This window comes from Copadichromis virginalis, linkage group LG11 (assembly GCF_057382275.1).
Source record: "Copadichromis virginalis isolate Kocher_CV1m ecotype Utaka linkage group LG11, C_Virginalis_male_GT1.1, whole genome shotgun sequence".
NCBI lineage: Eukaryota > Metazoa > Chordata > Actinopteri > Cichliformes > Cichlidae > Copadichromis > Copadichromis virginalis.
In genome coordinates, this window is record NC_140628.1 from 37,914,822 (window position 1) to 37,931,028 (window position 16,207).

Here is a 16,207-nt window from a genome sequence, read left to right on the forward strand (position 1 = left end):
GCAAAGTTTTGTTTAGTTTTTTTCAGAAAGATTAAGAAAATCCCTGAACTGGGTTTTTTTTTTCCTCTTCCCAACAACCAAACTCATAGAAAAACTACACAAAAGACTGAGGAAGTGCCAGGATGTGCTTTAAGCTGCTCTCTTTGGGGAGAAGTAAGTCTCTTAGTGGTGTCTCTGTAGTATTAATCCAACGACACTGAAACACGATATGCCTTCGTTTTCACCGATATCGATTAATTGGGCTTTTGGGTAAACTAACTAGAGATTATTCTTCATTTAGTAAACTCTTATTCTAAAATAAGTTAAATGATAAGTTAGCTCTCCTTGTATTTTTGTTCTTTGGCTATGTCTGACCCTCTTTTTTTTTTTTTTTTTCCTTTCAAAAATAATGCAAATGAAAAGCGGGCGGTGCAAAACAAACAGAGCCAGAACTTATTACAATGTAAACAAAAGTCATCTCAGGATATGCTGTGAGTTCTACACCTGCCCCGTATAGACTTTAAAAAAGAGCATCAAGTGTAAAAAATCTAAACGTGTAGACAGCGTGTCCCGTCTCACTGCCGTTTGTTCATTCGCTCTGTTTGCGACCAAAGCCCTCACACACGAGCCTGTCCCAAGTTCAGCCAGCAGCTGCTGCTCTTTCACTAACAGGTCAGACCTCGTGTTGTTCGTGCTCCGGACGCTTTTGTCATTTTTACACACAGTGAGATTTCCTCCACGTTGCAGAATCTACAGTTTTCAGTGCTTCTGAGGATTGATTGATTATCCAAATAACAAATGACCCTGATGATGAACACAACAAGAGCAATTACTTATTCCGAAGCTGTCACCAATTCATCACGCCTGTGTTTCTACACTGACATTAATCTATAAGGAGATTGAAGCAAATATAAGACAGAATATACTGTTATTATCCTAATTTTATTTTATTTTTTTTAAAGAACTGAGCCGGCTCCTCTTGTTTATTGTCCCAGTATAGTCCTATTATTGCTTTTCGTCCTAATATACATACAGATTTCTTTCTTCATTAGGGGTTAGCTTAATACACATACTATTCATTTGAGTTTTTATTGGAGATTGGATTTATACATCAGCGACTTCATAATAACGTAGTGTCTGGTTAACTTTTCATCTATATATTTGGATGAAATACTAAGTTTAAATAATATTCTTACACGTATGTATGGATCTATCTAATATACTATTATAGTAAATGGAATGATGGGACGCATATATAAAAGATTTACTCTCCCTAAACTCAAACGTTTTGAATTCCTTACGCTAAAACATCGACACTTTGTAAAAAATAATCCAAAGCTCACTCGAAGCAGGCTTTTGTCTGGATGTTTGTAACTGATACACATACTGTATTTACATAGATGCTCAGAGCGCCTTCCCATTTAAAAGTACTCATTAAGTTGTACAGCGTCTAAACTGGGAGAATCTCCAATAAGCCCTCTCTTCATTAAACCAGTGCAAAACTCGAAACAAAAGTCAACAGCATTGACTGAATGGATGAGAGGTCTCCCAAATTGCCACTAAGTACTACTGTAGTATTAAGAATAACAAGAACCACCATAACACAATGAACAAAAATGATAGGGAATCCTTATGTGCATGTCTTTCAGATTCTATGAAATATATTTCACCATCAGCGGTCGGTTTGGTATTAATCAGATGCGTGTGTTTTGTAATAAGGTGCTTTACTCTGTATTTGATGTAATGTGTTTAAAAAGCCTAATTTCCTGAATCCCTTTAATCCCCCACCCAAGCAGTTTGATTCACATTCTTATTTTTTTCTCCAAAAATAAGTACTTTAAAGGTTGTTTTAGGGAGTAGCAGTAGTATCAAATGTAGGGGTGTAACAATTCTCCAAAATCACGGTTCGGTTCGAGGGCAGATGCCAAAAAACGGGGGGAGGGGGATGGTTTTTTTTCTTTTTGCTAGAGACCATTGGATCACAAAAAACGAAACTAGGCGTTATCAGCTCCACGTGGGCATCACAGTATGGGAAGATGGAGCTGCGACGCCATACTCGTTTGTATCGCACTCTCAGAATTATTACACCCCTAATCAAAGGCCAAAGTTGCTACCTTGTACGCCAAAGTAATGGCAATATTTCATAAAAAATATTAAGGCAGAAAATAAAACATTTTTAAAAAACAGAATACGAAGTTCAAAGAACAGTGTCATACTGCTTTGAATGTGACGTTGAAAGCTTAGGCCAAACCACTGTGCAACTTGTCCATCCATAAAATCCTAACTATTCTTTGTTCCTACGTCTGACAGATTTCAGGGTTTCCCCCGAGTACAGTGCTTTCCCTGCAGTCCACACCTCATGCGAGTGGTCTGCCTTGTGTGTTGTTCTTTGTTTGTTTTTAAAGGAAAGGCCTTCTGTGGCCTGAAGACACAATTTGATATTTTTAATCGGGTTTTTCTTTTTATTTGAGACGGAAGCCGAGTTTTAATTGTTCTCCGGTGCGATCTGAGAGAGGCCTGCTGAATCACCGTCGTCACCACGCATGGCGCACATGTGACAACAGCTCGCTGAAAGAGTCTAACGATCAATAAAACAGCACGATCTGCAGGGTCTCGTGTTTTTTGGAGCCTACTTCTCTCCTTCTCCAACCAAAATGAAACCCCTCCACCCCCATCATTCAACAGCTTTAATCCCTACCCCCCATCCGCTCTCCTCTAGCCCTCCGAAATCCCCAGGCTGGGGCTAAGGCAGACGCAGAGGGTGTGTAATTTGATTCAGCATGAGTGCTAGTTAAATGGGGCGTTTCCTCTGCTTTTCTGTCAATTACAATTGTCTGATTTCATTCTGGAAGCTTAACACAAGTGAGGGGGGGAGGGGGGCTGAAATCTCGGTGTCCATAGTGAAGGGGCAGTTGCAGGATGTCCCATACAGTAGCGAGCTGACATGGGGAGGGAGCCCAGAGGTAAAGGGGGCGGGGGAGCTTTGTGGAAATTTCGATTTGGACTGGTGCCGTCACACAAACAGGACCCCATCCAAAATTCAGGGAGCTGCAGCTGGATAATGAAGGCAAGGGTGGGGGGTAAAATCTGTGTTTTGCAGGTGAACATTTTCAAATTGTGTCACATCAACAGTAAAAACGTGTTACTGTCGTGTCTCCCGATAACTGTAGATTTTTTTTTTTTATTTCTCTCCTTAGCCTCCCCTTATTTCACAGGCGCTGCCAGATTCAGCATTCAAATTTTGTGTGTGTGTGTTTTGGGACAAAAGAGTCCCCCCTTTTCCTCACTGGGGATGGCTCGGAGCAGCAGAAACGGAGAGGAAAAGGGGGGCGGAATGGGCAAGGGGGAGTGGAAGACGGGGGGCCCTCTTCACCCAGCTGCACGCGGACCGTCCAGCCCCCTCTGTGCTGGCTAACATCGGGGTGGGGTGGTAAGGGGCTTGCCGCGGGACCCTGCCACACGGTCCGCACCTGGACCAGCCCATTTGCCTAATTATGAATGAGTGGATCCAGGCCGTGTCCGAGCTTTCTGCAGCCCACGCTGTTACCGGGCCCAGACAATACACCTCGCTCAGAGAGACTCCTTCGAAAGCAAGCGATCGAACTGTAAGAAGGGGGAGACATGAAAGCCACTCCCAAAGAAAAGGGAGAAAGAAAAGGGGGCTAGGCGAGGCCTCGAACTCGGGGTCACAGCCACAGTGTGTCATGAAACACCTGCTCCTGTACAGCTTTGCTAATTACAGGGGAGACAGCAGGCCCCTCAGAGCTCGCACATAATGCTGTTAGCGGAGGGCACGAAGAGTGGGGATTACTGACTCGGGACTCTGTATTTTACAGTGTCAACTATTTTAATGTGCTGCTGATTAAGGGAACACTTTTACAATTTTTACTCGGCTTCTGTCCACATGCTAATTCTCTTCCTTATTTACAGTGAAACGCTCGTTGACTGGAGCTCGTGTTTTGTCCTACATTGTTCGGCCAAATGACCACCACAAAACAAAGCGCGGTTAAGGTGGCTTTGAGACAAGTCCATCGGGGAGACGGCTATCGAGAAGCAGCCAACTGGATGAATTCCAAGGCTTTCCGCCTCACAAATTAAATCAGTGCTTTAAGCCAACCAAGGAACCACATGCTTTTCAAGTGCCACGAGGAGCAAGCATTACTGAATCTTTTCAACAAACTGCAGTGGCCAAAGTTTAATCAATGGCTACTGGAAAGAGACTTTTACTGATACTTTGTACAGCCTTCATCCATCTCTGTGATTAATGACGCCAATAAAATTCCACCAATTAGTATAAATAAATCATGTAACGAGCTATCCCTTTTTTTTTAGGATTATCTGGTTTCTAAGACTCTAAAATAAAAGTCTGCTTTTTGTTTCTTTTGACTAGAACCAATCTATTCACATTTTCATTTTTGCCAAAATATTTTGGACCAATTATATCAAATCACAATCACAGTTCGAGGCTGAATTCACCTTCACATCTGCTCCAGAAATTTCAAGGTATGATTGACAATCCTATTTTAGACCAAGATGATTGTAAGGTGCAATGAGAAATCTTTTTTTTTTTTCCTTCTAATAACAACAGTGAGTTTCTGGGTTAGTCGGGTGCAGACTGGGTACCTCAACAATCATCTTCCTCCTTCAATATAAACCCACTTCACGGTAAAATAAAAAATTTGAATAATAAAATGTTCACATTACTGTCTACCTCTGCCTTCACTGTGATTCATGAATGAAAAACAGCAGCAGTCAAAAAACTGAAAATGCAAGGTACTATACTTCTCTTATAAACAAAACTTTTATAAAATATATATGCATATATATATATAAAAGAAAAACTTAAAAATATTTCTTATACTTTTTAGTAAAGCAAGCAGTGCCTTCTAAAATATCTGCTTGATTGTTTTTAAATTTTCTGAAAAACCAAAATGTGTATTATAATAATAATCATAATAACAGTAAATAATTATTGAACAAACACTGACAAAACTAATGATAAAAACTGACATGGTTCCTTAAGAGAATATCCGGATGGCCTGTGTGACCTGGGTGTGGCACACTGGGCACTCCGGGTGGTTGAGCTCACAGATTCGGATGGCACACTCCATGCAGAAGAGGTTGTGGCCACAGGGCACCAAGGCAGCCGTCACTTTGCTCTCAAAGCAGGTCATGCAGTCCCGCACAGTGGCCGGCGGCGAGTCCGGCACTGGCAGACGGCCTGGAAAGCCTTCGCCGGCTGAGGTGGGCTCGCTGTGGGCGCGGCGGGCCTGGGCGTGAGGTGAGCCGGATATGGGCACAATGCTGGTGACTGAAGAGTTGTTGGTGGTTCCGCCTCCACAGGACTCGGGTAAGCCAGGGGAGAGTCTGGTTAGGGGCAGCGGGAGGCCTCCGAAGCTTTTGGAGCGCTGCTGGGCGTAGAAGGCCACCTGTTTGGGGTAGTCGGGGTCACCCCAGCTCTGGGTACCGTCAGATCCAAAATAAGAGCAGGGCTTCTCTCCAGAGCTGGAGAAGTTGCCTTTGTTGTAGATCCCCCCTCCCTCGCTACCTCCTCCCCCTCCTCCAACCATGGCATCTGAGAAGTTTTGGCGGTAGCTGCTGGTGAGTGGCTTGCGCTGGCCCCCCTGCAGCCCCCACACCTGCTGTAGCCGGCTCTCCAGACCACCGCTGCTGCCCGCCGGGCTGCTTCCACCATTCGGGCCCAGACAGTCATTCTCGTTGTTGTGGTCGTGCAGGCCTCCCGTTCGAAAGGCGATATGTGCTTCGATCTCCTCGCGGGCCCGCTCGGCGTTACTCGGGGAGCCTGTGATCTCAAAGACCGGGTCGCGGTCTCGACTCGGAGTGACAATGTAAGTGCAGGTCTGCTGCTGGATGCGTTTTATGGTGGAGCCTTTAGGCCCCACCACCAGCCCGACAACACGGTATGGCACTCTCACCTGAATGGTGGTCTGACCTGGCAAAGGTGTGGGCGGGGAGCCGCTAAAAGACACTCCCAGCTTGTTGCGGGACGCCCGCAGCATGGAGAAGTGCTCTGCAGCAGAGATGATTTCACGACGGGCCAGAGCAACGTCCTCCTTGCGGCCAGTGATTAAGAACACAGGTTCCTCTCCTCTGACGGGGGTTTTGATGTAGGTGTTGGTCTTGGCCCGCAAGGCTTTGATCTTGCAACCTGCAGAGACACCAACATACATTTTAAAATGAGTAAAGACACGCCGGCTCAATTCGGGGACACAAATCAAGTTAAAAGGGTTACAACCAGGAACACACTTGATCAGCCTGAGCTGAAAGAAATGCTCGTCTCTGCTATGTCCAGTGAAAATTCTGATGTTTGAGCTGCTTATGACCACTTTAACCTAATGAGGCCAAAGCAAAAGCTGAGTAATTACCAGGATTTATGAGAGTTCAAGGGTGTAATCATTAGTGTCTTTATTGAGAGGGCCATTTTATTTGCACTACAACAAAACTTACTAAGACGCATGGTGCAGGCACCGGCCAGCGTGGACACAGCTGTGGCAGATGCCATGTGTTTTCACTGTACTGGTGAGCAATTACTTTCTGACCTCTCCTTGAACTTGTTTCCAGACAATACAGACAACCCACATATGCTTTATTTTTGGGCCACTTATTGCTCTGCATTGGTCCTGTTTCTGATCAGCGTGGAATAGTTTACTCTGTTAAATGCTTTTAAGGCAGACTCTTAATGTGAAAGAGTGCAGGTTAATGTCATTTCAGGACGAATCACCTGACAATGTAATGGGACAGAGGAGGATACAGGCATATAATAAATCAGTAATTATTTAGGAGGATTGCCAGGAACACCTGAGGTCAAGAAGACAATGGTAAGAGAAGACACAGCAGTTCTGTTTGGATTACACCTCATTAACCTCACACAGGTTTGTATTCAAACTCTGCCAGCTTCCTCATTAAGATTTCTTCCTTTATTGACACATTAAATGTGCTTTCCTTGTGTCACTGTGGCTCTCTGGACAACATCATATTTAAAAAAGAAAAAACGCCCTGATCTCACTGTAACAGAGTCCAGGTGCTTCAGAGCTCGCAGCGTGTCATAACCAGCTGAATAGCACAGCAGCAGGTATCAAAAGGTTTAAAGACACCTGAAGGTGAAGCAGAGTATCTCCCTAATGCTACTACACTGACCCACTTTGTTCAGGGGCACTGGCTTCCCAGGAACCGCTGGTACACGCAGAAGGGTGGTGATAACATTCCTCATGCCCCAAATTTGAACATGCACTCTGCGGTCATTGCCCGGCGTTGGCCTAACAGACCTGCTCCTGGCACGAAAGGCTCAAAGAACAATTCTTTCTCTCAAACTAGATTTTAAATTTTAATTAGCTGAAATTGATGTCTCGATGAAAGAAACGTATGTAAACAAAGAAGGCAAAAGCCAATTAATCACACCCAGAAATTAAGGTCGCTGTGAAGAAACGTAATTTTCAGCTGCATTAGCAGTGAAGTGTGATTCAAAACAAAGCCACCCGTGATCTGACGAGCTCCAGCGTAAGGTGGAGAATCAATGCCTGCGCCTCTGACAGGAGAAAACAATCATACCCACCCCTTTCTCCAAGACAGGATGCTTCGTTTGCCAGATTCACCAGACGGGCTCTGAGCGGAAGGGGGTGTGTATGTAGTGCCAGCTAACGAAGGGCCCAGATCAAAAGCAGCTCATCTCAAATTCCCCCCACCCCAAATCAGCACTTCTTCCTGGTCTAGGCTAAAGGGCCCTCTTGCTGCACTTGTGCACACTGGATCCACCCTCTGTCTGTCTTCGGTTAGCCCATTAAAATTCAAAACTTACACTTCAGGGTAAAGAATGGGAGCCGACATGGGAGATGTGGGGGGGCTCAGCAGCACACACTAAAGCCACGTTACTACAGCAGCGAAGCAAGAAAGGGGAGTGTCAGTGAAAGGAGCTATCACAACTCCTGTTTGTTTTTGTTGGCAGATAAATCGGGATTTGCTGATGGGACCTCACCCACCCTGCAGTCATTGTGCTCCTCTCTCCATCCAACCCCCTGATTTCTCCCCTATCCTGACAGACAACCATGTGGCATTGAGAGTGTGCAGTGAAGTGGGGCTCATGAGGAGTCCCTTGTGTTGAGCTCCAAGGCGTGACTCCCATTCAGCTTTCAGACGCCGTACCCCCACCCCCCCACTCCTTGTTTCTCCCTGCCCCTCTCACCCATGGGTTCATCACAGCAGTTACCAATGAGTGCTCCATATGAACACCAGGGTCCCTCCTTTTTTTCCTTTGTTTTTTAAACTTAAGTTCAGGCTTGTTTGCAACTACACAATGAAAAAAGCATGTATGCAACCAAACAACCGCACAACTGCAAATAACCACAAACAATATCAATATTCTGCTTTTTCCCCCTCCAAAAAACAAAGAAGGATTCCCACCTTTGGGTGCAACTTCTCGCTGAGTCACCCCTTTAAGACGATCCCGTGTGCCAAGCAGCAACACTGTGTTAATGCGCCCCTCCCCTCATCCCCCGACTCACACCTTTGTTTGACAGCTGCTGTCATTCAACTTCAGCTCTTTGTTCAAGAAAAAACCTCCAACTGTAAGAAAAAAAACCTGCAACGTGTCTGGAATTGAACTTTCCAACTCCCTCATCTGAGGAAAAAGAAAACCCAAAAAACAAAAACGGTGACCACGCTTCGCTCTATTGTCCAATTGTGTCACTGGGGCAGTGCGCAACATAAACAACGAGCAGAATAAATTTAGAAAGGAAGAGGGGGGAAAACATCCACTCGATTTTTGAGGCCAGATGTGTAATTTCGCTGATTTTCCTGGCCATCGGCTCGCGCCGAGAGACATTCTTGTGTACACCAGGCGCACGTTGCCTTTTTGAACAGTCTGGCGCGTCTCAGACGACAAAGGAAGCAAGTGCTCTCCCTGCTCCAGTGTGTGTCTGTGCGCTGACATTGATGGCGTGGATGTAGAATAATTCGCCCGGGAGGGAACGGGTCTCTCTCCTGCTCTCTCCCTCTCGTGCAAATTTAGTCCAGAAAAACGAGGCTAAAGCTGCGAAACGCCTCGTTTCCGACTCTAATCATGAGTGCACGAGAACTTGTAACAATATAAGCAGGAAAAGTGGGAGGCTGGCTGATGTCTCGGGGGAGTAGGGAAAAAACACACACACACACGCACACACACACACACACAGACACACCACTCCCTTTTCTTTGTCAAATAACACCAGGTAACAGTTGGAGAACAAACAACAAAGCACACGGGGACGCACGGCGGGGCGCATGCACTGCTGTCTGATAAAAGCTCAAGTTTGGAGGGAAAATGACCCGCGAGCCAGCGGTTTACCTTGTCTCCCCACTATCTCGGCCACATGTTCAGAGCTGGGCACTGGGACGCATTCTGTTATGTTGCAGCCTCGTCCTTTCGTCTCACTTGAGGAGCTCTCGTACAGGGCGCACAACTTGCTCTTGCCTTGCAGAATCGCCGTGTCCCCGCCGCCGACGCTGTTCGTGTGGTTGTGGTGGTTGTTGTTATTGTTGCTCCGGTCCTGTACTCCTGTTGTTGGGGCTCCGCCGCCGTCCTCGCCTTCCCCGAGCCCCAGCAGAGACAGCTGGCCCAGCGCGACCCTGAGGGCACGGGAGTCGTCTTCCTCCTCGTCGGGCGGCACAAGGAGACCCTCGCTTCCGAAGCCGGAGCCGGCCAGATCCCTGCCGTAGCCCCCATTTTTCTCCATGATCCCTGCTAGAACCAGCAGGCTAGGCATGGCTAACAAAAGAGTGTGTGAGACAAAGACAGGGGAAAGAGACTGGAGAAACAGCACCCGTGCCGCCTCCTCCTCCTCGCCCCCTCCTCCTCTCGATTCCCCCCTTTGCGCTAGCCCCTCCCATAGACCGGCCCCCTCTCTCTCTATCCGCCAGACTCTCGGTACAGTAGTCTCTCTCCGAGCTCCGGGCAAACGGGACACAAGGCCGTCTGCACACAGATGGGGCTGGGCGATGCTTTGCTCCACCCAGTCTGGTTTACACAGCTTCCCCTCCTCGCCGAGACAAAACGAGCCGCCCTCCCGTTGTACCATTCAGTCTCAGGTTCACGAACATGTGGCAGCTCGCGTTCCACGCAGAAAGCAGAAAGAAAGAGACTCGGCTCCTCATTGCCTCACAACCCCGCACTGCAATCACATGAGCGGAAAGGTACGGCTCCGGAGCCGCAGTGTAGCCCGAGAGCCGCATTTTTGTTTGGCCACTTATGTAAGGACGGGCAGCCGGGATGTAAACAGTTGCGTATTAAAAGGTGCGGGCACAGTGCGCACATGGCGCTCAACGGATGATGTCAACTTTATGATGAGGAGGTTTTAGAAAAAAGCGGCGGCATCTGAGATGAATTTAAGGAGTTGGTGGCATTTTTCTTTTCTTTTTGGGGGGGGAGGGGGTCCGCCCACCTCGGTGTAGCCGTGCTTTGCGGCAGGTCACCGCGCTGTTGTCTCCGGCGCCGTTGCGCATGAGGATGTTATGTAGGCTATATAGGAGGCGCGGGGGGTGGAGGGGGGGCGTCTGTTGGGGGGTGAGGAGAGGGAGTTGTCAGACAGGCGTTGCAGACCCTATGCAGTGGGGGGAACATGAGAACAGCATTTCCCCTTGTGTTGTTTTTAAAGCACGGAGCCGCCGCGAACAAAGAACCGCGCCGACTCCCCAAGATGTCCTCGACTGAAGCCACGCCGACGGCTCGCTTGTAGCTCGGCGCAGCACAAAGATCCCAACTGCAGCGATAGGAAATCAAATCATTATCCTGAAACTGAAATCACAGCCCACGTGATCGGTTTCCTCCCTCCTTTGTGAAGGTTTCATGTTTCACTCAAGGTTCAGCAAAGTACCTGCAACTTCAGTTAATTCGATTGAGGCTGAAAGCAGATTTTTTTTTTTTTACAGATATCCACAGTAAACAAGCCAATGAGATGAGTGGGAACCCGTTTAGATTTATAATTATTTTATTGCAAAGTTCTACGTTGCTGTTTAAGTTGTGTCAGTTGTTGGTGTCTGAATCGCGGTACAGTGCTGAGCAGCAACTGATGTCCATGTTTTCAGCTTCCTCAGAGTGTCAGTCTAACTCAGGCTGTCCTTACCATCTGTGCATATATGGGCTGTACAGTGAGGATGTGTTGCGTAAGGCTACCTGAATGACAAAGCGAACTATGGGGATGTTTGCTCTTCTGCTTTATTTCCACTCCACAATAATTTATTTGTAATTCAGATCTTTGGCCTGTGGGTTCATGGCAAGTTCAGGTTCAGCACTTGAAAATACAAGAAACAGCTGATGGGTAAAATTCCAGTGAAGTCTGTTGATGTGTCTAATAGTTTTCCCACTGTGGAGATTATTCTGCATTTAACCCCAACCATTAATGTACTGTTTTCTTATTCTCCATCGTTCATGGTGTTTTCCCAGACTGCAACTGGGCTGCAGCTGTAATGAAATAAACAGTCTTAAGTGACAGGCTGAGCATGGCATGTGACTCTTCAGCATGAATATTTTTGCATCTCTAGTGAGAATGCCTTCTGCCTTTTAATAACACGTAGAACAGAGCAATAATATAATCACAAATATCCAAACAACAGGTCTGAGAATAGAAACAATATCGGTGTCGTGATAAGACTCTGTCACACTGATACGGCAGGTGTATTTACATGTGTAATCATAGTCTAGACGCGCTCTCTGGGTGCCAATCAGGAAGGGGTTTGTTCCCTAAGGACGTGTTGCAGATGAGAACTCACAGGACAACTCCTGGTATGAGGCCAGGATTAAAACATCCCCCACTCCAGCCAACGACGTGGTTAGAGAAAAGGGGAAAAAACAACAAAAAAACAGCACCAGCAGGAGGAGGAGAGCATGATGGCGTGATCTATGAAGGACCACAGTGTAGGCCCAGGGGGTCTGCTCCCAATCCCCACCCTTTGGAGAACGCTGAGGATTGGGTGAGAACGAGGCTGTGATGGAGAAAAGCACCCACACGAGGACCAGCCTTTCAATGAGCGTCCAGGAGGTCGTCTGGCTCCATTAAAAGGGGTCTGCTGGGAGTCCAGAGCCCCAATCAATAAAAAGCATGGATCTGGGATAGTGTTTCCCCCCCCCCAACATCCACACACCCATCTCTGCCTGAATGTGTGAGTCTGGGTGTTGCCCACTGGTGATGCTGTTGTATCACATAATCTTTATGACCCTAAACGAAATCTTCTCTGGCTCTGAATGGACCGCAGCAGGTTGAGATTTCATTCACATCTTTCAGCTGTAGGCTACAATTGTCATTTGTCCTTTTGTGCTTGCGTGTGTGTGTGTGTGCATTTGCTACAGGATACTTGTGAAACCCAGAGTGCTGAGGTCATGTTACTTGCACATAAAAAACTCAATGATTTTGACCATCTGTTCGTCACAGTAGTGCTGTTTCTCCTTTTTCCTTTTTTCCTCCCTGTGCTTAATGAAAGGCTGACTGGCATGTTTGGGGAGATGCTGTGGTTTTGTGTGCTGCACACCCATCTCTTTGTCCAAGAGCTCATGCAAATATTGCTTTCACCTATGGACAGTATCTGTCTCTCTCGGAGGACGAGCTTAAAAGGCTGTAAAGACATGTCCGAGAATCCCTAAAGGACATCCCTTTGACTTCCACGGCCAGATGTCCTTTTCAAGACTTTTCTGGTGCCCCGCTGTCACTTGAATGAGGCTTCTGCGAGCACAAAGGGACATGTTGGCTAAGCACCACGTGCTGATGCCACAGTGAACGGGCACTCTGGGATGATGTAAGACCTCATGCAAATGATACCACATCTTGTGTTCATAAGCCAACGAGAGCCCTGAAGACGATCAGCTGAATAAATAACATGCTAAATGTAGAGGCTACTCTTCCCTGCTTTATTCTTTTTTTGTAAGTTTTCTTTACGCGTCTGCTAATTTGTGTGTTTTTTTTGAGAGCAGGCAATGCTGCAGCAGGTCTGTACGTGTAGCATTGAAATACTGGTGAATACTTTGAAGATAATTACTGTAAAATTCCCTTATAGAGAAATAGTTTAAAACCTTTCAAAATTGACTAAACCGATTTACAGAGGCGACAGCTGCGACCTCAGAAATATCTGCGTTACTGCTGCAACACCACTTTGTACCAAAAGATGGCGCAGTGAGTCAGTTTAGACTTTTTTTTTAAACACAAACAGTCATAAAGAGCACATTATTTTTTTAACACCTGGGAAAAGAAAAAGCATGTTGATGAAATTGGGGCAGCTCAAAGGAAACGTCAACAATTAAACAGCAGCACGCAGACAGACTTCTGAAGGCACCTGCTACTAACACGCTGCCACCTGGTGGTGAGAAATAGAACATTTTGTAGAGGGTAACTACAAAAAGTAGCTTTGTGTTCATAAATATTGGTTTATTTAGTTTCTTTAATTTATTTAGAATAAAATAATATTATGACCCTCCCACTTAAAAAATGAGTCTGTGATGCATCTTTGGACGTTTGTGGTAATTTAGCTGTAAAATTGTGTGGTTGCTGCTCAGGACTTGAACTTGAAATCACTCTCATTTAAATTGGATCAAGTTAAAATGGAAGTTTTTATTTGTTATTTTGTGCTACTTTTTATTTTTTGCAGTGCTCTGGGATTTATTCAGTGAGCAGTGTGACACACAAGTAGCCAACAAAATTATTATTGATTCATATGTCAGTTATTTTTATTACCAGTTAATCATTTAGCCTTCCACAGCTTCACTAAAAGTGTTTGTTTTGTCCAACAAATTGTCCAGAACCCAACGAGTGTTTCAGCCTTCTCGTGTACACAGCAGACTTTATTTCTATCTGCAATCACAAAAGTGCAAATCAATCACAAAAGTATTGTACAGTCATCTCACCTGCTGTGAAAAGCTTACATGCATAATGAAGCTGTTGACCGGCACACACATACACACCTCTGTCAACGAACACACTAGGGATGCTGTGATTGGGAGAGCTGGTGTCAGCTGGGAATATGAGTCAGGTTAGTATGACTTCATTTCTTTTTACGGGTATTAGGTCATCTCTCTGCCTCACTTTCCCCTATTTCCACCCCCTTCCCTCTTGCCTCTCCCCTCCCCCCGTCTGTGTGTCTAATCATATTGATGCTGTACAGCTAGTGACACGCCTAGTGATGAGTAAGGCTCACCTCACCGCTCGCTTCCCGTATGGCAGTGATCTCACAGAGCGCTTTGAACTCAGGAGCCCTGCTTGGCCTTCTTGTGATTCTTGGCATTAATGTCTCATTTTATTGAATGTATTGCAGACAGCTGGGTGATTTGGATATTGCTTTTACTGTTCACAATGAAAGATTGTACTTTTTAATCTGCAGAAGGGCAGAGTCACAAACTGGGTCAAATTTCATTAAAAATGATGATGGCTTGATACAAATAAAATGTCTCACGTCGGATGGCTCTCAAGTTGAAGCTTGAATGCACTTTAACATTTATTCAAGGGTAAAATGAAAAGTCTATGAATTGTAAAGGGATCTATTATGCATTTCCTTATTTTCTGTCGCATAGATACTGATATAAGGAGGATGCTCATATTCAGTTTTATTTATATAACACCAAATTATGACAATGGTTGCCTTCATATTGCAAGGTATGTAAGCCATGTTTCATATCTACAGTAATAGATATGAAGAATAGTTAAATGTGAGGATAAATCATCCCTGTGAGCCCAAAGCTCAGACTGCTCTACACACTCACTTTCAGATATTTTCTCCATTCTTTCATTTCAGGTCTCAGAGAGTGAATACCCCCGTCAGGCAGGTAGCTCAGGCGGTGAGCACAGAAGCCCAAATCACCTGATGTTTGCTTTATTTTTTTGAGAGTGGCAGCCAATCAGAAGAAAATGAGCTTAGAGGAAGCATGAAGGAAGCTGCAACACAGGATGAGACGAGTGACTGCATGAGTGGCACAGTACAAGAAAATAAAGGATCATACAAAGTAACTCACTGGCTTCCATCTTCTTAACTGCTGGTTTTTCTTACGGATCTTTGATAGTTAACAGAGGTGATCAAGCCTTTGTCATTAATCAAAGAAAAACTTGAACTTGAACAGAAGACATTTATGGATGTTTGATATGTGGCAGTTTTTTTTATGATCTCCTGTTGAGCAGTTTTTTAATGATCTTATTTTGGACGTATTTAATTATGGAGCAGTCTGATTATGGTGTGGTTAACGCTGTCATCTCGTCTGTCCCCGTGTGAACCTCCCGGTTGGGTGGGGCCTTTCTGTGTACAGTTTGCATGTCCGCCTTGTTGCTGCAGGAGTTTCCTTCCTCAGTCCAAAGACGTGCTTTGCAGGTTTGCTGATGAGTCTAACGTGGACGCGCAGGTGTGTGTTTTGTCTGCGATGGACTGATGACCTGCCCAGGATGCACCCCACCTTTTGCCCCCCCCCCCCCACCTGAATTCTTGTTAATCTTATTAATAAAAGTGTCGTAACTCTTCCATTTAATACTTCCATTTAACCTAACAAGTACTTTTAAACTGGAAATTGTTGAATATTTTATTAATAAAAATGATTTTCAGTGCTTTCTGGATTCAACTATATTATTTATAAATAATTTATTTGAATTAATATAACTAATATGCCACCCATAAGGTACAGCATTAAGACCAGAGGAGTCTACATCACAGTGTCACGATGCGTTCGAGTGACCCAGAGTCCTATTCCATCATTTATGAACGTTACAGATGTAAACAAACCATTTACAGCTCAGTAACATAGGTCATGTAAAATTCATGCTCAGCCGTTACATAATGATAAGCAAACCCACCAAGAGCTCTGTAGAATATCTTTCGGCAGTACACTCGAGTTGTTTTTAATTTGTGTTTTTTTGTTTGTATTTAGAACAAGTTTGGGATCGCAGGGAATTAAACTGACTGCAACATTCAACTGGGCCATCTGTACAGCTTGATGATGGCAGTCGTGCTGCTATAGTCGCCTTGAGGAAGGCTTGTATGATGCTCCCTGGATGCCACTTTAATTAAATTATCAATTCATGGAAAGCCCGGCACAGGTCAGTGTATCAATCACTAGCAAAGTGGGGTCCATGGAGCTGGGGGGTCCCTGAGGGCTCTCCGGGGGTCCCAAGTGAAATGAAAACCACAGTTATTTAATTCATTAAAAGTGTATTGCTAACCGCTGTAGTAACAGGTGTATGAAGTGTGATGTGAAGTAATTTTACCTGAGCAT

The 16,207-nt window shown here is 45.3% G+C and overlaps 2 protein-coding genes across 2 annotated transcripts in view; one reads left to right on the plus strand and one right to left on the minus strand.

Moving 5' to 3' along the window:
- The window catches only part of rab11al (RAB11a, member RAS oncogene family, like), a 32,482-nt gene extending 17,525 nt beyond the window's left edge, over positions 1-14,957 (plus strand). The window contains exon 6 of the transcript XR_014922820.1: positions 14,746-14,957. The gene's annotated coding sequence lies outside the window, so the exon portion shown is untranslated. The remainder of the gene's footprint in view (positions 1-14,745) is intronic.
- Positions 29-9,821, minus strand: mex3a (mex-3 RNA binding family member A). The gene is made up of 2 exons (XM_085472321.1): positions 9,320-9,821; positions 29-6,148 (listed from the first exon to the last, which is right to left on the minus strand). Exons 1-2 carry the CDS (start codon positions 9,735-9,737, stop codon positions 4,998-5,000), a joined length of 1,569 nt encoding a protein of 522 aa, XP_085328447.1. The 5' UTR covers positions 9,738-9,821; the 3' UTR covers positions 29-4,997.
- Positions 14,958-16,207: the final 1,250 nt, after the last annotated feature.